The following is a 25,713-nucleotide window of genomic DNA, read 5'->3' on the forward strand; positions in this document are numbered from 1 at the left end:
AACAAAGTGAGCATAATACATTTTATCTGCCCAACACCAAGGAGGTTGTTGGGCAGATAAAATGTATTATGCTCACTTTGTTAAAGATAACACGAGGAAGCCGTCGCCCAGGTGATATTAATGTGTGTTGGGGTGGGCTAAAGGCAGACGGAATCCTTGTAGCCTGGGGCTTGGTTTTGGGATTAAGCCTTTCCTACCCTTTTTGATGTGGGGTGGTGCAATCCAATCATGCCTCAGAAGGTGACTTTGGGTTGGAGACTTCCCTACTTTGTATATTGGATTAAAGGTTGTGAAGCTACACTATAAAATGGGGGCAAAACGGGACTTGGCTCTTGGTTCCTGAGATTAGCATGAGAGAGCAGAGAAAGTAGAGCCAGCAGCGGAAGGCGGCCACGTGGAGGAGGCCAGGAAAAGCAGCCAAGATGGTGGAGTGCTGAGTGAGATGCCAGTTTGTACAGAGTTTGTATCTGGGATAAGGCAGGAGATGGGGAACTGAGGAGAAGAAGGCTGGTGAGCTAGAAACCTTTGATTCTAGGAAACTCGGATAAGTCAGTGGCTTTGTGAGCACTGAGTGTGACTGGGTTTTGGAGCCCAGTGTATGTTTTTACTTGCCCGCCGGGTGCAAGGTAGGATTAAAGGCTATGGCCCACCAGTTTTTGGCTCCATGGTTTCTTTACCGACTGTCCGAATCAAATGCGAACCTGCATGGGCCAGAAGGCTGCTGTGATAGTGGCCCTGGCCACGGCTGCTGGCTTTACACTGGTCCAGGTAGTCTTTGCTCTATCACTGGTGATAATGTTTCAGATGTGGTTTTTAAAATGAAACCTCTTGGTTGAAGCAGATATCAACCTTAATTTCACGTAGTGATCTTTAGATTATACTGGAGGGTTCTAGGGGTGGGAAATGCCACTAGTCTAGGTTTTTATTTTTGTGTTATTTTTGTTATTGTTTTGGTTTGGTTTATGTTGGGCGGATAAAATGTATTATGCTCACTTTGTTAAAGATAACACGAGGAGGCAGTCGCCCAGGTGATATTAATGTGTGTTGGAGATCGTTGTAACCTGGGGCTTGGTTTTGGGATTAAGCCTTTCCCACCCTTTTTGCTGTAGGGCGGTACAATCCTATCATGCCTCAGAGAAGTGACTTTGTATTAGAGACTTCCCTATTATGTATATTGGATTAAGGGTTTGGATTTCTACACTATAAAAGGGAGGCAGAACGGGACTCGGCTCTTGGTTCCTGAGGTTAGCATGAGAGAGCAGAGAAAGTAGAGCCAGCAGCGGAAGGAGGCCACGTGGAGTAGGCCAGGAGAAGCATCCAAGATGGCGGAGTACTGAGTGAGATGCCAGTCTGTGTAGAGTTTGTATCTGGGATAAGGAAGAAAATGGGGAACTGAGGAGAATAAGGTTGGTGAGCTAGAAACCTTTGATTCTAGGAAACTCGGATAAGTCAGTGGCTTTGTGAGCACTGAGTGTGACTGGGTTTTGGAGCCCAGTGTGTATTTTTACTTGCCCGCCGGGTGCAAGGTAGGATTAAAGGTTATGGCCCACCAGTTTTTGGCTCCATGGTTTCTTTACCGACTGTCCGAATCCAATGCGAACCTGCATGGGCCGGGCGGCTGCTGTGATAGTGGCCCTGGCCTTGGCTGCTGGCTTTACAGTTTGCCATAAAGAAAAGACTCCTGTTTTTATTGCATAAAATTTAGAAATGTTTAATCAGCAAAGATGATCTTAAACAAAATTACGAAAGTTAACCAAAGAATGATAAAACAAGAAACAAATGTATAAGAATTTGCTTGGCCTTTTGTCTGGTTCCTGGGAGATCTTTGGATTTTGTGGAATGATTAGAGTGTCTTTTGTTATTCATGGTGGCCCCTTGAACCACGCCTGAGTTTATGCTAATGATGCCTCCTGCTGGGTCCCTGGGTAGTTTCAGGATGGGGGTTGGTAGTACCTGAAAGGGATAGGGACAGACAGAAAGGAACGGAGAGAGATGAGAAGCATCAATCATTAGTTTTTTGTTGTGCTTTGCAACACCTTAGTTGTTTATTGATTGCTTTCTCATATGTGCCTTGACCGCGGGCCTTCAGCAGAGCGAGTAACCCCTTGCTTGAGCCCAGCGACCTTGGGTCAAGCTGGTGAGCTTTGCTCAAACCAGATGAGCCCGCACTCAAGCTGGAGGCCTTGGCTTTTCGAACCTGGGTCCTTCTGCATCCCAGTCCGACGCTCTTATCCACTGTGCTATCTCTGGTCAGGCAGTTGGATTTTGAGCCATCACTTCAACCTGAGTTCTTGGGAGAGGAGGGGTGCTAGAGATTGAGTTGTCCTGTGGCCAGTAATTCAATCAGTCATGTCTATGTAATGAAATCCTAATAAAAGCTCTGGGCACTGAGGCTTGGGTGAGCTTTCATGGTTGGTAATCATACATAGATGTGTCCTGAGAACATAGAAGCTTTTTTTCTTGTGCTCTGCCAGACCATATCCTATGCATCTCTTTACTTGGCTTGTCCTAGTTTGTACACTTTATTATACAGTAAAATCATAGTTAAGGATAGCACCTTTCTGAGTTCTGTGTTCCATTTTGTGTGTGTGTGTGTGTGTGTGTGTGTGTGTGTGTGTGTGAGAGACAGACAGAGAGGGACAGACAGATTGGAAGGGAAAGAGATAAGAAGCATCAAGTCGGCTTGACCAGGTGGTGGCGCAGTGGATAGAGTATCGGACTGGGATGCGGAAGGACCCAGGTTCGAGACCCCAAGGTCACCAGCTTGAGCGCGGGCTCATCTGGCTTGAGCAAAAAAAGAAATAGCTCACCAGCTTGGACCCAAGGTCGCTGGCTCCAGCAAAGGGTTACTCGGTCTGCTGAAGGCCTGCGGTCAAGGCACATAGGAGAAAGCAATCAATAAACAACTAAGAAGTCGCAACGCGCAACGAAAAACTAATGATTGATGCTTCTCATCTCTCTCTCCGTTTCTGTCTGTCTGTCCCTGTCTATCTCTGCCTATGTAAAAAAAAAAGGAAGCATCAATTTGTTGTGGCACCTTTGTTGTTCATTGATTGCTTGCTCATATGTGCCTTGACCGGGGTGCTACAGCAGAGGGAGTGACCCCTTGCTTAAGCCAGCTACCTTGGGCTCAAGCTGGTGAGCCTTGCTCAAACCAGATGAGCCCGCGCTCAAACTGGCGATCTCGGGGTTTGGGCCCTCTGCATCCCAGTCTGAAGCTCTGTCCACTGCGCCACCGCCTGGTCAGGCCTATGTGCCATTTTAACAAATTATCAAACCTAATGGAATCATGGGAATTCCCGAATTCATAGCCAGTTGGTCAGGAGTGTGGGTGGCCTGAGGACCCCCAAATTTGGGGCTGGTGACTGAAGTGACATTAGTCTTGTGGGAGAGGTAAAATTTCACAGAATTGCTGTGCAAAATGGTTACAAAATGTTGACTCCTCTAAATTAACCTGTGATTTTGGGGTTAAACTAATAAAAATATTATGAAATTTGACTGTGGTGGTGGTGGTGGTGTTTATGTTCAGGGGGGTTTTACTGTTACAGTAATACAATGTTATAGTAATTAAATATATAGAAATATAGAGAATATATAGAAATAAGGATATAATATTAAAAGCGATTAAGGCAAGTGAATAAGGCTACACTCTCTGGGTGGGAGCTAATCTAGTGTGTAGAGATACGATAGGCAAGACTATGCCCTCTGCACAGGGCCCAGTTAGTGCGTGTGTGAAATTATATCAATACATAGATAAAAAGAGCTCCCTGAGAGGAACTCCCAGAAGTAGTTTGATTGATGATCTGGTAGATTAACATCTTTTAGAAGGCCAGAAAGGGTATTAAGCTGAGGTGGCTCCAGCTGCATTCAGTTGCCCAGACTCCAACATTGAATGTGGGTTGTCTCCACCTCACTCTGACCAAGGACAGCCGAGAGGAGCATGCCAACAGGTCCCCATTAAGCTGTACCTTGACATGCCTTAAGATCTGTGACTAATAAACTGCCTGTGTGATTCTTGCAACTAACTTGTGTGTCTTTCCTCCGGTGGCAATTGGTCTTGATACCAATAAGTAGAATCCTCAATAGCTGCCTCAAGAGTAGTCTCGAAGAGGACACCAGCCCTGCTGTTAAGCAGGAGTGTCCCACAGCATGAGGAAGTCAAATTGGGGATGCCTAATCGACGAACTCAGGCTCTACAGGAACACTTATTTTATTTTGTCTTTTTGTTTATAGCTCACAGCACACAGAAATGGTCTATTTTTCCAAATGTCTCTATCCATGTTAAACTTTAATGATAGGATAGTGACTTATTTATTTAAATCAAAATATAATGCTTATATTATCTAATTCTAGAGGGCCTAATGAAGTGGAAATGATGTATTCATAAGAATTTATAAACCTGACCAAGCTGTGGCACAGTGGATAGAGCATCAGACTGGGACGCGGAGGACCCATGTTCAAAACCCCGATGTCTCTGGCTTGAGCGTGGGCTCATCTGGCTTGAGCATGGGATCATAGACATGACCCCATGGTCACTGGCATAAGCAAGGGGTCACTTGCTCTGCTGTAGCCCCCCTCCCATCCAGGCACATATGAGAAAGCAATCAATGAACAACTAAGAGGCCACATGAAGAATTAATGCTTCTCATCTCTTTCCCTTCCTTTCTGTCTTTCCCTATCTGCCCCTCTTTCTGACTGTCAAAAAAAAAAAAAAAAAAAGAATCATAAGAATTATATTAAATAAATAAGTACTGTATTTAAAAATATTTTCTTAGGCATTTTAATGCTATCAAACTTCAATAAGAGCACTCGTAGCATCAATTAATTAACAGCAGTTAGACTACAAAGATGTAGGTTTAAACTACTTTTAAGAGAAGACACAACCCTTACTGGATAGCTCAGTTGGTTAGAGCAGTGGTCCCCAACCTTTTTTGGGCCACGGACTGGTTTAATGTCAGAAAATATTTTCATGGACCGGCCTTTAGGGTGGGACAGATAAATGTATCACGTGACCGAGACAAGCGTCAAGAGTGAGTCTTAGACAGATGTAACAGGGAATCTGGTCATTTTTTAAAAATAAAACATTGTTCAGACTTAAATATAAATAAAACGGAAATAATGTAAGTTATTTATTCTTTCTCTGCGGACTGGTACCGGTCCACAGCCCGGGGGTTGGGGACCACTGGGTTAGAGCATCGTCCCCACACACCATGGTTACAGGTTCGATCCTGGTCAGGCCACATACAAGAAGTGACCAATGAATGCATAAATAAGGGGAACAACAAATTGACGTTGTTCTCGCTCTCTTCCTGTCTAAAATCAATAAATAAAAATATTCTAAAAGAAAAAGAAACAGGCAAATGTTTGCTGTGATTGTGGCTTTTCAGGGGTTGGCTGCTATGAAAGCTCAGTCAGACTTGCCTGTGACCCTGGATTTGGAACCGTCCTGACCTGACCCTCCTTCTTCTAGGGGACCTAGTGATCCAGGGGTCCCCTAGTACATTTGGGCCTCTGGGCTGCATGTGGAACAAAAGGCAGCAGGAACAAAGGGGCCACTTGGGAAGGGCTGCAACTTTAATTCAACTTTAGCCAGTATCTGTTGTGGTTACTTTCTGTTCTCTCAGTCAACAGAGCTGCCATCCAATTTTCTTGAGCTCTTTCCCCAAAAAGGAGACCATGTGTTGATAGAAGGAAGTGGTTTTCTCCAATTCATTTTCCATGTCCTTGGCCATCTTCTTGTAGTGGTTGCACTTTTTTTTTTTTTGAGAGATTTATTGTTCCACTTATTTATGCATTCATTGGTTGACTCTTGTATGTGCCCTGAGCAGGGATCGAATACGCAACCTTGGCTTATCCGGGCAATACTCTAACCCAGTGGTCCCCAACCTTTTTTGGGCCATGGACCGGTTTAATGTCAGAAAATATTTCACAGACCGGCCTTTAGGGTGGGACGGATAAATGCACAAAATAAAATTATGCAGCCAGCCTGACTAGGCAGTGGCGCAGTGGATAGAGCATCGGACTGGGATGCGGAGGACCCAGGTTCGAGACCCCAAGGTCGCCAGCTTGAGTGCGCGCTCATCTGGTTTGAGCAAAAAAAGCTTGACAGCTTGGACCCAAGGTCCCTGGCTCAAGCAAGGGGTTACTCGGTCTGCTGAAGGCCCGCGGTCAAGGCACATATGAGAAGGCAATCAATGAACAACTAAGGTGTCGCAACAAAAAACTAATGATTGATGCTTCTCATCTCTTTCCGTTCCTGTCTGTCTGTCCCTGTCTATCCCTCTCTCTGACTTTCTCTCTGTCCCTGTAAAAAAAAACCAAAAAACACACACACAAAAATTATCCGGCCAGCGTAAAAACTGGGGTATTTTTAAATATAATTGTCGAACTTATGAGATAAGCGTCAGGAGTGAGTCTTAGATGTAACAGAGGGAATCTGGTCATTTTTTAAAAATAAAACATCGTTCAGACTTAAATATAAATAAAACGGAAATAATGTAAGTTATTTATTCTTTTTCTGCGGGCTGGTACCAAATGGCCCACGGACCGGTACCGGTCCGCGGCCTGGGGGTTGGGGACCACTGTTCTAACCAACTAAACTACCCTGCCAGGGAGAGGTTGCATTTTTTTTTTTTTTTCGTGGCAGAGGGAGAGAGAGGGACAGATAGGGACAGACAGACAGGAAGGGAGAGAGATGAGAAACATCAGTTCTTCGTTGCGGCTCCTTAGTTGTTCATTGATTGATTTCTCATATGTGCCTTGACTGGGGGGCTACAGCAGACCGAGTGACCCCTTGCTTGAGCCAGTGTCCTTGGGTTCAAGCTGGTGAGCCTTGCTCAAACCAGATGAGCCCGCGCTCAAGCCGGATAACCTGGGGGCTTCGAACCTGGGTCCTCCACATCCCAGTCTGACACGCGATCCACTGTGCCACCGCCTGGTCAGGCTGCACTTCTGATATGTATAGTTTATGTTTCTATACACTTTGGGAAATTTATTTCTATTCAGTGTATTTCATTTTCAGTTGATTTTCTCAGAGTGTTTCTATTCAACCCATCTGTTACTTTCTTCTAAATTTGTTCTCCATTGTTCTGCGATGCTTTTAAGATATTTTTCCATCAGTCACTTGGGATTGGAAGGACTTATTGCATCTTTGAGTGACTGTTCTTGAAGGTGAGCCATGGTGAGTTAATGAGATTAAAATTTAGCTCCCTTGCCTGACCAGGCAGTGGCGCAGTGGATAGAGCATCGGACTGGGATGCAGAAGACCCAGGTTCAAAACACCGAGGTTGCTGGTTTGAGCGTGGGGTCACTGGCTTGAGCAAGAGGTCACAGCTCTGCTGTAGCCCCCCCCCCCCTTAAGGCACATATGAATAAGCAGGTCAAAAGGTCATAATGCCTTTTGACTAGCTCTGTTTACCATTTTAAGTGTGTTGGCTGTTTACTACAACAACCACCATGGATAGCAACACATACCAAGGTGTCCCAAGGAAACTCCGAGTCCTGGGACTGTAAAGCTTTCAGACATCACCAGCAAAACACCCACTGTGGCTCTCACACCGACTGGGAAGACATTTTGGGGGCAGGCAGTAAGCTCGCTATAGGTCCAAAGGGTTCCCAACCCTGCTTCAGATTGTCAATGTCCTGTGGGCCACTACTAACCACAAGAAACCCTGTGGAGTGTTCCTGTTAATACAAACAGTTGCCCGGTAACCACGGCAGACCATGAGTTGGGCTTGGGAAGGGGGAGGCCAGTTAGGTTTTAGAAAACACTGCTCTCTAACTTTGCTGTGCTCAGTGCCCAACTAGACAGCAATTTTACCTATACAGTGCATTTAGGGAAGCAGAAAGGGCTGGCTCAGCCAAAGACCAGCCTGGAGCTCTGGCCACTCAGAGCCCCACCTGGCCCTATAACAAGCTTGGAGGTCCAGAGCAGTGCCGTGCCATATATAGCCCATCTCTGCACAGGAGCAGGGAAGGGCACAGTGAGGTAGACTTCACTGGAGGACTCCCATGTCCGTGGGTGAGGCTCATTCTTCTGATTTTAACTCTCTCCTGCAAGCAGAGAAGCAGGAAAGGTTGTCTGCAGAGATCCTACAGGGATACCCTCCTCTTTCCTTGGGTTTGGCCCTTGTAGGCACATAGTGGCAGAGAACTGAAGGTCTCACCACAGGTAGTAACTAAGACCTGGATTTTAATTATAAGAACTCAGAAGTCAATTTGAATTTGCTCTTAAAACTTCATGGATTTACTGTGAAGCCGATTTGTCCTTGTTCAATCCAAGTGTTCCTAGTTGAGGATGACACAGTGACCCTGGCTGTTTCCCTTGTGTAGCCCCCAAGGTTGCCCTGGGCACAGTTTCCAATCTACTAAGTATCTTTTGAAGCATGCCCCTAGGAGGCCCTTCTTTTGGCTAAATTTGTCACCTTTTCTTCAAACCACATCTCTTTCAGAATTTCTGGCTAACTGGGCTCAGAGCTTCCTTGCCTATTTCCTGGGACGCGGCTGGGAGTGACTCACCCCCAGCCCCTTTATCTGCATGGAAAACAAGAGTTGTCCGTGGGGGCCAGGCCAGTCTGGGTTTCTGAAGGGTGGTGGGGTTCAGGTCATGGTCCTCTGTGGATGTGGAAAAGAAAGGCCCTGACCAGACTTGAGGGTAGGGCGAGGTGGCCAAAGGCCTGAAGAGATAACTGATTCTCTGTTTAAAATTCCTATACAGTATAAACACACACACACACACAAAATATATAATACATATATATACACATTTACATATACATATATACATATATATTAAATGAAGGCAGCATTTAAAAGTTTATAGCTTTCTGAAAATAAAGAATTCATTCGTAGTGGAAAGAAAAAGAGGATTTCGCCAGGACTCAGCTGCAGTTGACGAACATTGCAAGTAGTTTGAGTAAGAACATGGGGTTGTACAGGACAGACTGGAACTGGGAGGAGCCAGGACAGCAGTGGGACCTGGGTCGAGTCAAGGGCTCTCGATTGCCAGGAGTCCCTCTGTTTGAGTCCAGTCTCTGAGTCCCAGAAAGGCCTCTGAGTGTCAGTGGGTCAGCTTATCCTCTCGGGTTTCTCCTCTGGCGAGAACCTACCTACTGGCATCTGTCATCTAGGTTTGAAAACAGTTTAAAAAATGTTTTGAATTGTAATGTGTAGGCCCCAAAGTGTAGTGTTTGGTGATCTAATTATCTTCTCCAAAATAAGGTCACTGCTCATTCATAGAAATGATGGCTGGTTTCCTAGAAAAGCACCAGTCAAAAAGCCAAAGAAGCCTTTCTCGTGGTTTCCTCGTTTTCCTTCTCCGTCCTTCACAATAGTGCTGTGTTTGGTTCCATAATGTAGTGACTGTGTTCAGGCCCCTAACAAGAATTGAACAGGGCGTTGCATTTCATTTTTACAAGTGGAAGGCAGATTAACCAAATCCAGTTAGGCAACATTAGTTTTCTTTACCCTGCACTAGAACAAGCTTCTTTAAAGCCAGGCTCTCCTTATGACCCTTGAGGAAAAGACATCTCATTTCTTGGGGCTTGGCATTTGTCAAGGGCCGATTCTTAAGTCTGGAATTTCAGCAAGCAGCATGCCACTGGTTTCTGACACCCCCATCCCCAGCCAACATTGACTGAAACTGAAAATGTAATCATAGTTATATGGACTTTGCTTTTTTTTCTAAATTTCAGGTATATTTTTTTACAATGGGCATCCAATAAAACAGGTCGATATCTTGGGAACTGTCATTGGAGTGAGAGAAAGAAATGCTTTCTACAGTTACGGAGGTAAGAACAATTGCGTCTGATGCTGAGTTTGAAACAACCCAGGCTTTCAGGGTAGCTTAGGACTCTCCCAGACCCCAGGCACTTTCATCTTTGGGAGCTGCTGACCTGGACTAAGTGTAAAATGAGGCAACAGGTAGGAATGATGCTGTGAATACTGGCCAGTGACAGCCGCTGCGGAATTAGGAGAAAGAAGAGTTAAAATACGGCAGTATGGGATCACTGGTTGATCAGAGACAGACACCCAAAACCTGAGGGCAGAGCTATAAATAGCAAGGGATGGTACTATGTGTCTGTGTTGAATCCTTTGAAAAGACAAGGCTAGATTGTTACAGTAGACCCTTTAAAAAGTCAGGGAGGTGTGAAAAATAATTTATAATTTATAAGATTTTTATCCAGAGAAGTTTAAAAAAAACCTTAATCAGAAAATTTTCCTTTCCTCATGATGATGGCAACGAAAGGGTTTCTATAGTTTGGATACCAGTGAATTGTTGGAAGATGATTTCAGTGTCAAGGGTCTTGATTTTTTTCATTGAGTTTAGTGTAAATATTTTAATACATTGCCTTGTGCAGCTGTAAGAGTCTTTGTAGTCAAGAAGCCCAGCTAGGTATTTTGTGGGAAGCCTGACTTTGAATTCCAAACCTCTGCTGTAATTGACATTGTCATTTTTTGTTGTGTTGCCTTAGATCCGTGTTCTTGCTCTACTTGGGGAATGACCGAGGCAGTCAAATTAGGTGACCAAGAAGATTTCATTGGTAGTCTGTGCATAATGGATAATTTTCAGATGCAGTTCTTCAACCTGTTTTCATTTTTCTGAGGAGGATTTGTCTAGTGGTTATAAAATAACATGTGAGATGAAATTTCTCATACCCTCTGCTTTTTACCAGCAGATATACATATATATATATTATATAATATATATATATGATTTTTGGGTTGTTTTTTTTGTTTGTTTGTATTTTTGTTGACAGACAGAGAGAGACAGATAGGGACAGACAGGAAGGGAGAGAGATGAGAAGCATCAATTCTTTGTTCTGGCACCTTAGTTGTTCATTGATTGCTTTCTCATATGTGCCTTGACTGGGGGTCTACAGCAGACTGAATAACCCCTTGCTCAAGCCAGTGACCTTAGGCACAAGCTGGTGAGCCTTGCTCAAACCAGATGAGCCTGCGCTTAAGCTGATGACCTCAGGGTTTCAAACCTGGGTCCTCCACATCCCAGTCCGATGCTCTATCCACTGTACCACCTCCTGGCCAGACTTGTTGGGTTTTTTTTTTGTTTGTTTGTATTTTTGTATTTTTCTGAAGCTGGAAACGGGGAGAGACAGTCAGACAGACTCCCGCATGCGCCCAACCGGGATCCACCCGGCACGCCCACCAGGGGGCGATGCTCTGCCCCTCTGGGGCGTCGCTCTGCCGCTTCCAGAGCCACTCTAGCACCTGGGGCAGAGGCCAAGGAGCCATCCCCAGCGCCCAGGTCATCTTTGCTCCAATGGAGCCTTGGCTGCGGGAGGGGAAGAGAGAGACAGAGAGGAAGGAGGGGGCGGGGGTGGAGAAGCAAATGGGCGCTTCTCTTGTGTGCCCTGGCCGGGAATCGAACCTGGGTCCCCCGCACGCCAGGCCGACGCTCTACCGCTGAGCCAACCGGCCAGGGCCTTGTTGGGTTTTTTTTTTAAGAGAGAAAGAGAAGGACAGACAGACAGGGACAAACAGACAGGAAGGGAGAGAGATGAGAGGTATCAACTCATAGTTGCGGCACCTTAGTTGTTCATTGATTGCTTCTCATATGTGTCTTGACTGGGGGTTCCAGCCAAGCCAGTGACCCTTGCTTAAGCTGTGACCATGGGGTCATGTCTACAATCCCATGCTCAAGCCAGCGAACTGGCGCTCAATACGGATAAGCCCGCACTCAAGCCTTGGGGTTTTGAACCTGGGTCCTCTGTTTTCTCAGTCTGATGCTCTATCCACTGCGCCACCACCTGGTCAAGCTAATTTTCTGTTTTTTTAAGTCAAATAAATGAGGCATTAGTACTGTCTCTAGAACTAGGCTAGATATTATTCCTGTGACCTAAAGGGGCATCACTAATCCCTTTTCCAATTATAAAAAGACAAAGGCATTATGTCTGAGTCTTCCCCAATACACATCCCCTTAGAGTAGATATCATAAGAGCATGACACCTCTGTGGGCTGTGGGAAAACAAAACGCATCTGAAGGCTGAAATAATTGAGATTTGAAATGCTTTCATGACTGGAATCCATGGGAGCCTTGTTCAAGGGAGAGCTGCCCTCTCTCTCCCTGCTGTCCTCAGGCCCAGCTTGGCTCTTGGGCCACCTGCCAGGTGACCACTCCTGCTGTTCTGGGTCCTTCTGCCTGACTCACTGCAGGCCTGTGCTGGGGCTGCTTCCTGCTCACTGACCTGTTGCATCGCTGAAACAAAAGGCCAGCAGCCGGCGCGGTCCTGCCCAGCTGGAAAGGACCTGGCACAACTCTGCAGGGATGCTCCCCTTCAGGGCATTCAGCAGCCAGACCTGAGGGCGCCAGGAGGGGGTCTGCAGTCAGAGGTTATAAACCAGGAAGGTCAAGGGTTTGGTGGCACTGCCTTGAGCACACAGAGCACCTGGCAGAAACTCAAGCTCAGACCTAGAATCCTGGGAGGTTATAGTCAAGATCAGAATGACCTCACATTTTCTAGAACAAATATTCACATGCTAACAATATGACTTTCTATTATAAACCAAGATTTTAAACTGGCCAGAGAGGTGGTATGCCTGGAGGTGTCATACATTTTTTAAAACTCAAAATGCCCTTATTAATTTTTTTGTTCTTTAAATGATACTTAACTCATTATAAGAGAAAATTAAAGCTAGAGAAATTTTTAGTAAGTACATAAAACTCCTGTGAAACCCTGTAAATCAGACAAAAAAAATGTCACTGAGTAAATATCCTTCCTAACATTTTTTAAAATTCATTTTAGAGAGGAGAGAGAGAGAGACAGAGAGAGAGAGAGACAGAGAGAGAGAGAGGAGAAGGTGGGGAGGAGCAGGAAGCATCAACTCCCATATGTGCCTTGACCAGGCAAGCCCAGGGTTTCGAACCGGCGACCTCAGCATTTCCAGGTCGACGCTTTATCCACTGCTCCACCACAGGTCAGGCCTCCTTCCTAACATTTTTAACATGTCCCTAATATTTAAGAATAATGCCTATTTCCTCATTACTATTATTCATATTTCTTTTATTAATAGTTCTGAAATTAGGTCCACAGTCCATGTATACATGGAATATTCCAAAAGAAACTGCTATTAACATTCTAATGTCTTAAAATCATTTCTGTGGAAATATACTATTTAATGTTTTATACAAATTAGATTATATATCAGATTACATGTACAATTTCTGTTTTACAATGAAGCATGAATATCTTTTTTTTTTTTTTTGCATGAATATCTTTTAACAGCAATAAACAATCTTCATTATAATTTATACTCATATGCTATGCCATTATAATTTGTTTAACCAATTCCATATTTGTAAATATTTAGTTTATTTCCAATTTCTAGTATTGTAAACTATTGCAATGAATTGGCTTATACAAGATACATATATCTGTGTATTCCTTCTATTTTCTCAGGATAAATTACTGGAAGGAAATGTTAAGTCACAAGATACACTGAATACATTTTAAAATTTGATACATATTTTAGAGTTTGCTATTTATAAATTTGATACAGATTTATAGTATCAGTAACAGCAAGCATATGAGGATAACAGTATTTTTAATATTTGTCATTCTAATACAGTGGTAGTTAACCTGGTCCCTACCACCTACTAGTGGGTGTTCCAGCTTTCATGGTGGGCGGTAGCACAGCAACCAAAGTATAAATAAAAAGATAGATTTAACTATAGTAAGTTGTTTTTTGGGTTTTTTTTGTATTTTTCCGAAGCTAGAAACAGGGAGGCAGTCAGACAGACTCCCGCATGCGCCCAACCAGGATCCACTCAGCAGGCCCACCAGGGGGCAATGCTCTGCCCATCCAGGGCGTTGCTATGTTGCAACCAGAGCCATTCTAGCGCCTGAGGCAGAGGCCATGGAGCCATCCTCAGCGCCCAGGCCAACTTTGCTCCAGTGGAGCCTTGGCTGCAGAAAGGGAAGAGAGAGACAGAGAGGAAGGAGAGGGGGAGGGGTGGAGAAGCAGATGGGCACTTCTCCTGTGTGCCCTGGCCGGGAATCGAACCTGGGACTCTGCACGCCAGGCCGACGCTCTACTACTGAGCCAACCGGCCAGGGCCTATAATAAGTTGTTTTATAAAGATTTATTCTGCCAAACTTAGTGAAATCCGACATAAGGTACTTGGTAAGTAATTATTATTATATGCTTTAACTTGCTATAACTCTGCTTTATAAATTTTATAAAGTAAAGTTACTTCCTTACTTTATAAATCACCATTACTGCCTGACCAGGCGATGGCGCAGTGGATAGAGCATCGGACTGGGATGCAGAAGGACTCAGGCTCGAGATTCTGAGGTCGCCAGCTTGAGCGTGGGCTCAACTGGCTTGAGGAAGAAAAAAAAAAAAAAAAAAAGCTCACCAGCTTGGACCCAAAGTCACTGGCTCAAGCAAGGGGTTATTCAGTCTGCTGAAGGCCCATGGTCAAGGCACATATGAGAAAGCAATCAATGAACAACTAAGGTGTCGCAACGAAAAACTAATGATTGATGCTTCTCATCTCTCTCCGTTCCTGTCTGTCTATCCCTCTCTCTGACTCTCTCTCTGTCCTTGTAAAAATAAAAAAAAAAAATTAAAAATCACCATTACTGTGGAACCGGTGGGTGGTTAGAAAATTTTACTGCTAACAGATACAAAAGTGGGCGATAGGTATAAAAAGGTTGACTACCCCTGTCCTAATAGTTGAGGAGATTATTTAAATTTGCTCCCTATTTTTCTGGTACAGTGAATTTAGTGTGCTGACATATGTTTACTGGCCATTTTTTTATCTTCCATGAATTGCATATACACTGCTCACAAACATTAGGGGATCAGGGAATGTGCAGATACTCCAGTACTTTTCAGCCTTTTGGATATGGTCGGCTAACTCATCAGTCAACAGAGCCAAATATCAACAGTACAATGATTGAAATTTTTTTTGAGAGCCAAATTTTTTAAACTTAAACTATATAGGTAGGTACATTCCTTATTGAGGTAGCGCCCGCACGTGGTATTTTGTGGAAGAGCCACACTCAAGGGGCCAAAGAGTCACAGTCTGACGACCAGGGGATGATAGTACATTTTCACCAATGAAATAAAAGTTGGTTTTGCATCTTATTTGCATAATTGAACAACTTTCTTTGACTTGTCATTTGCTTTTATGATGGTCTTGTTTAATTTAAAAAAATCAAATGCCTTTTTTATTCTTCATATTCATTTTGAAATACCCCTAATTTTTGTGAGCACTTTATGCCACTTATTTCCCTTGTGGCCTTTGTCTTTTCCTTTTGAATCTGTATGAACTCTTTATTAAGACACTAACCCCATAATTTGGAATGTTGCTATACAGTGTTAGTTTTTAGTTGGTCAAATATATCAGACTTTTAAAAATGAGTTCTGATTTTCAAGTCTGCTTAAAGAAGTCTCTCCTCACCAACTATATGCCAAGGTTAGAAAGTATTTACCCAGATTTTCTTCTCTTCTCAAGTTCATCTTTATTATACTTAGTAAAATAAAATCCATCTAGACTTTATTTTAGTATAAGAAGTATTCTTCTCAGTTTTAGCTTTAAACACAGATTTAAACCAGCAGTAAGAAAATTTTGCCTTACGTTTCTTATATAGTACTTGTGCTTTTTACAGCAGTATAGCTGGTGATTTTTAAAAAATCATTAAGCCCACTGACTCCATGTTTAGCAACCTCTGCTTTGCATTTGTCTGTAATTAAGCAGAAAGAAAACACCTATTCTCCCATAGCAAACACCTCCAAATACCTCAACAGCTGTAAATACAAGTGCAATGGGAAATCTTTGATTTTTTTTTTCATTAGGGATAAAATAAGCCAGACCAGTATTGTGTGCCCAAGATAGAACTATTTTTTACTATGTACTTAGCTTTCCTTATATCCCCTGCAGTGTAAGGACTGGGCAGAAGCTCTTTCAATGAGAAGCTCAGGCCCAAAGAGTGGGATGCTTTGTCCAGGTAAGTCAGCAAGTTAGTAGAAGAGCAAATGGTGACAGAAGGCTGTACCTGAAGTGCCTCTAACCACAGACCACGTGACACTCTTGTTGCAGGGCAGGAGAGCAAGGCTGATGTTCTGTGTTAGCAGTCATTGAGAGTTTTGCACTTCACTTCCCGAGGGTACCATTTGTAGGAGAGGCATAGACAAGAAGAATCATTAGTACTCTTGAAGTGTAGGGTAAGTGGGATGTGGACTACATTCCACTGGGCTCATGTATCACCTTGACATTGCAGACAAGGGTGAGAGATTATGTGTAAAGGCGGAAGGAGAATTTAATAAGGGATTTGCCCAACCAGACTTGGAAAAGGCCATCTTTCAGTATGGCCTAAATGCCATCACAATGGGCTAATTCACCTGCAATGTCTAAATCTGTTCTCCTCGCTCACACTTCTCTTGCAGTGGATGATAGCACTGGTGTTATAAACTGCATCTGCTGGAAAAAGTTGAACAATACCGAGTCTTCCTCAGGTAATTTCATTTGCAATGCCCCTTTGCTTTTCGGCTAACCAGTGGATTTTACTCAAGGGAGCTCATCAGAACAGCTGTAGGCCCAAATTGTCGCATTTACCATCTGATGAATTATATTGACCAGCTTGAAGCACTGGCCTCTGAGCTCTGGTTTCTCTGCAAACTGATACACCAAAGGGAAGACATTTGTTTCTCTTTCTCCCACCTCTTTGGTGCTCACTTCCTCCTAAGTCTACAGGAATGTGAGTGGGTTACCAAGAGTTCAGCGTTTCCCTTTTCCTGTGCAAGTTCAGATGTTTTAGCCTAGTTGCCAGTCAGGTCAGAATTCCCTTGCTCCAGGCATGTCACTTGACCGAAGAAGGTTTTGAAGACTTTTCTTCTAATGTGGTTGCCACAAACTTGATGCTACCATTCAGATCCAGATTTTTCTGAAATCTCTACATGTTCAACAGATATACCAAAAATTCTAAGATTGAGAAGGTGAGATAGGTTTCCTTGAAGTTAGCCATTAAGAAATATAAACTGAAAAAGAACTTTAAAATTATATGATATATTAAAGACTTTGACTATAACTGAAAACAGCATTTAGAATTTCTTGAGTATATTTTAATAGGTGGTTTTTTTGAGTTCATAATATTAAAAAATAGGGTACAATGTTGGTGATCATTTTTTTTATTACTGATGTTAGAGAGAGGAGAGAAAGATAGAGAAAGGCAGGGGGGAGGAGTGGGAAGGATCAGCTCATAGTTGCTTCCTGCATGTGCCTTGACCGAGCAAGCCCAGGGTTTTGAACTGGCAACCTCAGCGCTCCAGGTTGACGCTTTATCCACTGCGCCACCACAGGTCAGGCAGCGATCATTTGATTCTAAAGAAACTACAGGAAGTTGGACTGCCTGACTTGTGATGGCGCAGTGGATAAAGTGTCGACCTGGAACCCTGTGGTTGCCAGTTCAAAACCCTGGGCTTGCCCAGTCAAGGCACATATGGGAGTTGATGATTCCTGCTCCTCCCCCCTTCTCGCTCACTCTCTCACTCTCTCTTCTCTCTAAAATGAATAAAATCTAAAAAAATAAAATGAAGAAAGTAGGACCTTGTTTTCAGTCTGTTTTACGACACACACAGTGTGATACCATACACAGTGGGGTTGTATTTAGTATACAGTACATAGCCTGCTGTCAGATCTAACAGCTGGTATCTCTCTTGTGTTATACATGGTGAGAATGTAACACTTGGGATGATTTCTTTTTTCCTTTCTGCCATTTCCCTGTCAGAATCTCAAACCCCTACTTTGACTGTACTGACCAGTGAGTGCTCCTTTGCTTAGTTTTTTTGTTTGTTTTAGAGAGAGAGACAGACAGACAGGAAGGGAGAGAGATGAGAAGCATCAAGTTGTAGTTGCGGCACTTTAGTAGTTATTGTTTGCTCATACGTGTCTTGACCAGGATTCTCCAGTTGAGCCAGTGACCCCTTGCTCAAGCTGAGACCCTGGCCGTCAAGCCAGCAACCTTAGGGTTTCAAATCTGGGTCCTCTCCTGACCTGTGGTGGCACAGTGGATAAAGCGTCAGCCTGGAATGCTGAGGTCACTGGTTCAAAACCCTGTACTTGTCTGGTCAAGGCACATATGGGAGTTGATGCTTCCTGCTCCTCCGCCCCCCTCCTCTTTCTCTCCCTCTCTCTCTCTCATACTCTATACTCTCTCTCCTCTCTAAAATGAATAAATAAATAAAAAATCTGGGTACTCAGCATCTCAGGTTGATGCTCTATCCACTGTGCTACCACCTGGCCAGGCTCCTTTGCTTAGTTTTCTGATGTATTTACATTTAGAATTTAGCCATCATGTTCACATAACTTTTGTATTCCCATTTCCTAGTTTGGGAAAATCTAAATTAGTGGCACTGGAGGTTTGCTTAGGAAACTTTGTAGAATTAAAAAAAAATTAAGAGAGACAACAGGTTTTTATGCAGATACAGTATCTCATAGGCAAAAAATAAACCTATAAGACAATCAGATATTTGAATCCAGTGTATTAAAAGTCATTTGCAGATTTATGGTTGTTGTAATGTCATAATCTTCAGAAGGTGTAGTTTGAATATGTATGCTTGTCCCATACTGAGGGTCAGCAAATGTTTTCTGTACAGAACCAGATATTAAATGTTTTCTGCTTTGGGGGCTACATGGTCTGCGTCTCAACTATTCAGCACTGCCATGGTAACACAGAAGCAGCCACAGACTGTACATAAACAAAGAGGTATGGCTATGTCCCCATAAAACTTTATTTACAAAAAGAGGTGTGGATGTAATTGGGCCATGGGCCATAGTTTGCAGAACCCTGTTTGTTTTTTTTTAATTTTTAAAAAAATTTTTTTGTCTTTTTTTTTTTTTTTAAAGAAAGAGAGAAAGAGGGAATGCAGATGTTTTCTATGTACTGATTTGCAAAAGACTCCAAAATATATATTTAAAAAGCAAATGTAGAACAGTGTGTGTACATTATGCTCCCTTTTGTCAAAAATTTAAAAACAGAGGGAAGGGCTGAATAAGAACATATATTTGCATTTGCTGGTATATGCATAAAGAAATTGTGGAAGGATTCACCAGAAATAAAATTATTTACTCTTATTAGGGAGTGGGGTGGAGGAATGAGAAGGGAGACCTACTCCCTCCTTTTCGCTGTAAACTTTTTTTTTTAATTTTCCTTTTTTTTTCCTCCAAAGTTAGAAGCAGGGAGGTAGTCAGACAGAGTCCCGCATGTGCCCAACCAAGATCCACCCGGCATGCCCACCAGGGGGCAATGCTGTACCCATCTAGGGCATTGCTGCATTGCGACTGGAGCCATTTTAGTGCCTGAGGCGGAGGCCATGGAGCCATCCTCAGCACCCAGCCAACTTTGCTCCAATGGAGCCCTGGCTGCAGGAGGGGAAGAGAGAGATAGAGAGGAAGGAGAGGGGGAGGGGTGGAGAAGCAGATGGGCGCTCTCCTTTGTGCCCTGGCTGGGAATCGAACCCGGGACTGTCACATGCCAGGCCGATTGCAGAACCCTGTTTTTGACATTTTGTCAAAGCCAACTCTTTTTTAAAGAAATCACATCATCAGGAATATTATATAACTCTTTTAAAAAAATGTATTGATTGACTTTAGAGAAAGAGGAAGGGAGAGAGAGAGAAGGAAAAACACTGACTTAATTGTTTCACCTCTTCATGTATTCAGTGGTTGGTGCCTGCGTCTGCCATCACCGGGATGGAACCCACAACATTGGTGTGTCAGGATGACACTCCAGCCAACTGAGCTGCCCAGCTAGGGCTATCGTTGTTTTTTGGGATTTTTTAAAGATTTTTTGCCTGACCTGTGGTGGCACAGTGGATAAAGTGTTGACCTGGAATGCTGAGGTCACCAGTTCGAAACCCTGGGCTTGCCTGGTTAAGGCGCATATGGAAGTTGATGCTTCCTGCTCCTCCTCTCTTTTCTTTCTCTCTCTCTCTAAAATGAATAAACAAAATCTAAAATAAAGAAAAATAAATAAATCACTGGTTTCTTTAAAAAAAAATTTTTTTTTTAGCCCAACCTGTGGTGGTTCAATGGATAAAGCGTTAACGTGGAATGCTGAGGTTGCCTGTTTGAAACCCTGGACTTGCCCAGTCAAGAAACATACAGGAAGCAATTACTACAAGTTGATGCTTCCAGTTCCCCCAACCACCACTCCTCTCTCTAAAAATCAATAAATAGCCTGACCAGGCGATGGCTCAGTGGATGGTGCATCGGACTGGGATGCGGAGGACCCAGGTTCAAGACCCCTGAGGTCACCAGCTTTAGCGCGGGCTCATCTGGTTTGAGCAAAGCTCACCAGCTTGAACCCGAGGTTGCTGGCTTGAGCAAGGGGTTACTCGGTCTGCTGTAGCCCCATGGTCAAGGCACATATGAATAAGCAATCAATGAACAACTAAGATGCCGCAATGAAGAATTGATGCTTCTCATCTCTCTTCCTGTCTGTCTGTCCCTATCTATCCCTCTCTATGACTCTCTGTGTAAAAAAAAAAAAAATCAATAAATAAAATTCTAAAAAATAGAAAAAAAATAAAAAGATTTATTTATTAAGAGGAAGGGAGAGACAGAGAGACAGAGAGACAGAAACGTCAATCTGTTCCATGCCCTGACTGAGGTTCAAACCTGCAACCTCTATGTGTCGAGAGTATGCTCTAACCAACCTAGCTGTCTGGCCAGGGCTATAATTCAAATACTTAGTTGGTTTTTTTTTTTGTTGTTGTTGTTTTTTACAGAGACAGAGAGAGAGTCAGAGAGAGGGGGGACAGATAGGGACAGACAGACAGGAACAGAGAGAGATGAGAAGTATCAATCATCAGTTTTTCGTTGCGACACCTTAGTTGTTCATTGATTACTTTCTCATATGTGCCTTGAGCGGGCCTTCAGCAGACCGAGTAACCGTAACCTCTTGCTCAAGCCAGCGACCTTGGGTCCAAGCTGGTGAGCTTTGTTCAAACCAGATGAGCCCGTGCTCAAGCTGGCAATCTCGGAGTCTCGAACCTGGGTCCTCTGCATCCCAGTCCAACGTTCTATCCACTGCGCCACTGCCTGGTCAGGCTACTTAGTAATTTTTGAAGTAAAATGTCTATTAATATTGAGAGTGAGAGTTTAAAAAAATCTCTAAGTAGATGAATAGATGAATGATCGGGATGGATGGACTTAATTGAAAATTGCTTTGAGAGGGTGGGTGAACATATACAGTGTACAGAGATGCCTTATAGAATTGGGCACCTGAAACCTGTATAACTGTTAACCAGTGTCACTCCAATAAGTTGAATTTTAAAAAAATCAAAGATTTACAGTGTGACAAAAAGCAAAAAAAGAAAATTGCTTTGAGAATAAAAAGAGAGAGTGAGAGAACAAAGAGAAAGCCTGAAAACAATTCTCATCACATGATGTAAGAAGTGGTATCTTTAAATTGTTCCTGACCTGCCTGTTCTCTCCTTTAATTTAATTGCCCCAGTTTTAAAGCTTTCCGCTAGAAAATGGCCGATGAAGAATTTTTTTAAAAACAAAATTTTAGTCTGATTCAATCATGTTCCAGTCACTGGAGGTATAAGAATATGATATTAACTCTTGTAAATGTCACATTGAATGTACCATTTGGACTTAGCTTATGAGGAAAGTTAAAAAGCTTGGCTCTTGATATTAGAATTTTAAAGAGGGTTTATCTTTCAGCATGGAATTGGCTACTTAAACTAAAATTCTGTCAGGCTCCAGTCATCTCATTATATTCTTTAAATTACACAGCTTGAACCTTTTCTGGGGAGTTTCATACATCCTTTAAATGAAAGCTGGGCCTCTTTTTCTCAGACCAGCCGTCAGTCTGGTCATTTCAGCAGTGCTCTATGAAACATTTACCATCACCTATAATGTCTGAATAATGGCAGTGAAACTTATAAATACATTTAAAATTCAGGCTAAGTAGAAGACTTGGGAATAGGGACACAGATGGAAAACCTTTTAAATAGTAATACTTGGATATTTTCTGAAGAAACCCAGTAAGCTGAGTGACATTAATGCTGATTGTGTCTAGATTCCTATCTGTTGGTTACTGGATACACAGGCTTCTACACTTCTGAGGTTGCTGTTTCCCTTGGTATGGTAGATGTGTTAAAAGAAAAGTAATGTCTTTGCACATTATGAAGCCACAGTTATCTAAGCTGTATTAGCTTAAAGAGAATATTTTATTAATAGACCGAGAGATTCATTTCATTATAGGAAACCTACCATATGACAAACCAAAATAATACAATAGTAGGAAATAAATCAGCATTTAACAAATGTTGGTTCAGGTAGATAATGATATTAAAAAATAGATAATCTCCATCCCTACCTTGCAGCTTCTGTAAACTAGCCCCCAAAAGGTAGAATTGTGTATCTGTTCCATTAAAGAGGGGAGTATATACATTGAGGTCTCCTGAGTCTTTGTGTGTTTTTTTTTTTAATTTTATTTATTCATTTTAGAGAGGAGAGAGAAAGGGAGGGGGGGAGGAGAGAGAGGAGAGACAGAGAGAGAAGGTGGGGAGGAGCTGGAAGCATCAACTCCCATATGTGCCTTGACCAGGCAAGCCCAGAGTTTCGAACCGGCGACCTCAGCATTTCCAGGTCGACGCTTTATCTACAGGCTCCTGAGTCTTTGGGGTTTTTTTTGGGGGGGGGTTGTTTTTTTTTTTCCATTTTTCCCAAGCTGGAAACGGGGAGGCAGTCAGACAGACTCCAGCATGCGCGCGACCGGGATCCACCCGGCATGCCCACCAGGGGGCAATGTTCTGCCCCTCTGGGGCGTCGCTCTGTTGCATCCAGAGCCATTCAAGCACCTGAGGCAGAGGCCACAGAGCCATCCCCAGCACCCGGGGCCATCTTTGCTCCAATGGAGCCTTGGCTGCGGGAGGGGAAGAGAGACAGAGAGGAAGGAGAGGGGGAGGGGTGGAGAAGCAGATGGGCGCTTCTCCTGTGTGCCCTGGCTGGGAATCGAACCCGGGACTCCTGCACGCCAGGCCAACGCTCTACCACTGAGCCAACCGGCCAGGGCCTCCTGAGTCTTTGTTAAAGCACTGAAAGCTATCATCAGTGATAAGACTAAAAGATTTTTTCAAACTTTTATGTAATAAAATGAAAGAGAAGGCCCTGGCTGGTTGGCTCAGTGGTAGAGCATTATCCCAGTGTGTGGATGTCTTGGGGTTGATTCCTAGACAGAGCACACAGGAGAGGCACCCATCTGCTTCTCCACCCCTCCCCCTCTCATTTCTCTCTCTCGCTCTCTTTTTTCTTTTCTCCTCCCACAGCCATGGCTCGATTGGAGCAAGCTGGCCCTGGGTGCTGAGGATGGCTTCTCGGCCTCCACCTCAGGTGCTAAGAAGAGCTTGGTTGCTGAACAACAAAACAATGCCCCAGATGGGCAGAGCATCACCCCCTAGTGCAGTGATTTTCAACCTTTTTTTTCATGGCACAAACACACACTAATTACTAAGGTCATTGTCCCTGACTAAATACAACCATTTTCATCTCATGGCACAAATAAATTAGTTACTAAAGAAGAAGAGGTCAGGGCCCCTTTTTCTTTATTTATTTACAGAGACAGATGGATAGATAGGGACAGACAGACAGAAACGGAGAGAGATGAGAAGCATCATTCATCAGTTTTTTGTTGTTCATTGATTGCTTTCTCATACGTGCCTTGACCATGGGCCTTCAGCAGACTGAGTGACCCTTGCTAGGGCCAGCGACCTTGGGTTCAAGCTGGTGAGCTTTGCTCAAACCAGATGAGCCCTCACTCAAGCTGGCAACCTCGGGGTCTCGAACCTGGGTCCTCAGCATCCCAGTCCAGTGCTCTATCCACTGTGCCACCGCCCAGTCAGGCCAGATGTGGCTCTTTTGATGGCTGCATCTGGCTCGCAGACAAATGTTTAATAAAAATAATAATAACATTAAAAATACAAAACATTCTCATGTATTACAATCCATTCATTTCCTACCGCTCATGTTCATGGTTGCGGGTGGCTGGAGCCAATCACAGCTGTCCTCCGGTCGTTGTATGGTTCTCACGGGATTACATTTTAAAATATGTGGTGTTCAAGGCCCTGGCCAGTTGGCTCAGTGGTAGAGCGTCGGCCTGGCATGCAGGAGTCCTGGGTTCGATTCCCGGCCAGGGCACACAGGAGAAGTGCCCATCTGCTTCTCCACCCCTCCTCTTCTCCTTCCTCTCTGTCTCTCTCTACCCCTCCTGCAGCCAAGGCTCCATTGGAGCAAAGTAGGCCCGGGCGCTGAGGATGGCTCCATGGCCTCTGCCTCAGGCGCTAGAATGGCTCTGGTTGCAACAGAGCAATGCCCCAGATGGGCAGAGCATCGCCCCCTGGTGGGCATGCCGGGTGGATCCCAGTCGGGCGCATGCGGGAGTCTGTCTTGACTGCCTCCCCGTTTCCAACTTCAGAAAAATACAAAAAACAAACAAACAAAAAAAATTATATATGTGGCATTCATGACTCTCTCAGCCAAAAAGGTTCCCAACCCCTGCTTTTAAGTGTTATTGAGAGCTATTGCCACCAAACCCAGCTGAACCCATACAGAATTCAGCTCAGGACCACACAGAGCCCTTTGCACTAGACTCTGATCCCTTCACCACCCTGCTTTTTTTTTTTTTTTTAATTTTTTCTGAAGCTGGAAACGGGGAGGCAGTCAGACAAACTCCCGCATGCGCCCAACCGGGATCTACCCGGCACACCCACCAGGGGGCGATGCTCTGCCCATCCGGGGCATCACTCTGTCGCGACCAGAGCCACTCTAGCACCTGGGGCAGAGGCCAAGGAGCCATCCCCAGCTCCCGAGCTATCTTTTTGCTCCAATGGAGCCTCAGCTGCGGGAGGGGAAGAGAGAGAGGAAGGAGGGGGGTGGAGAAACAGATGAGCGCTTCTCCTGTGTGCCCTGGCCGGGAATCGAACCCAGGACTTCTGCACGCCAGGCTGACGCTCTACCACTGAGCCAACCGGCCAGGGCCTACCATCCTGCTTTTGAATAATTGCAGCTTAATGCCTTTTATTCAGTTGAGAATTTTAAGAGGTTATGCAGATTTCCTGTAGTAGAATAACTAACCCAAAGTAGAATAAATAAATGTCTTGTGTTGGCATTACCCAAAAACTATTTCACAAATGTGGTGGAGTGATCATGCTATGCATTTCTCCCTTTCCTTCTGGCCCTGACAACTACAGCTGCTCCAAGTGCAAGAGAACTGAGCTTAACTTCACAGCTTAAGAAGCTGCAAGAGACCATTGAGCTGAGAACAAAGATAGAAATTGGGGACATTATCCGGGTCAGAGGCTCCATCCGCACGTACAGAGAAGAGCGAGAAATTCATGCCACTACTTATTGTAAGCACAAGATATTTCTGCCAGATTGTTTCTTATTCTGGGTGTGTGTCTGGTAAACTTGTTTAACTAAAAGTCAAACTTCTAAAGTTCAAATAAAAAGATTAACTTTTTTTTTTTACGGAGACAGAGAGTGAGTCAGAGAGAGGGATATACAGGGACAGACAGACAGGATCAGAGAGAGACGAGAAGCGTCAATCATTAGCTCTTCATTGCACGTTGCAACAGTTTAGTTGTTCATTTATTGCTTTCTCATATGTGCCTTGACCATGGGCCCTCAGCAGACCAAACAACCCCTTGCTGGAGCCAGTGACCCTGGGTTCAAGCTGGTGG

General features: G+C 44.0%; 1 protein-coding gene across 4 annotated transcripts in view; it reads left to right on the plus strand.

Moving 5' to 3' along the window:
- The window catches only part of STN1 (STN1 subunit of CST complex), a 105,419-nt gene that overhangs the window by 54,422 nt on the left and 25,284 nt on the right, over positions 1-25,713 (plus strand). For 3 of the 4 annotated variants that reach the window (XM_066354529.1, XM_066354528.1, XM_066354526.1), the window contains exons 3-5: positions 9,693-9,788; positions 16,411-16,479; positions 25,225-25,383. In XM_066354529.1, coding sequence (XP_066210626.1) covers positions 9,693-9,788; positions 16,411-16,479; positions 25,225-25,383 — 324 coding nt within the window. Of the gene's footprint in view, positions 1-9,692; positions 9,789-15,908; positions 15,972-16,410; positions 16,480-25,224; positions 25,384-25,713 lie in introns of those variants that run through there. The other variant, XM_066354530.1, reaches the window with a different exon arrangement.

The sequence above is a fragment of the Saccopteryx leptura genome, chromosome 13, assembly GCF_036850995.1.
Source record: "Saccopteryx leptura isolate mSacLep1 chromosome 13, mSacLep1_pri_phased_curated, whole genome shotgun sequence".
In the NCBI taxonomy this organism is placed as follows: domain Eukaryota; kingdom Metazoa; phylum Chordata; class Mammalia; order Chiroptera; family Emballonuridae; genus Saccopteryx; species Saccopteryx leptura.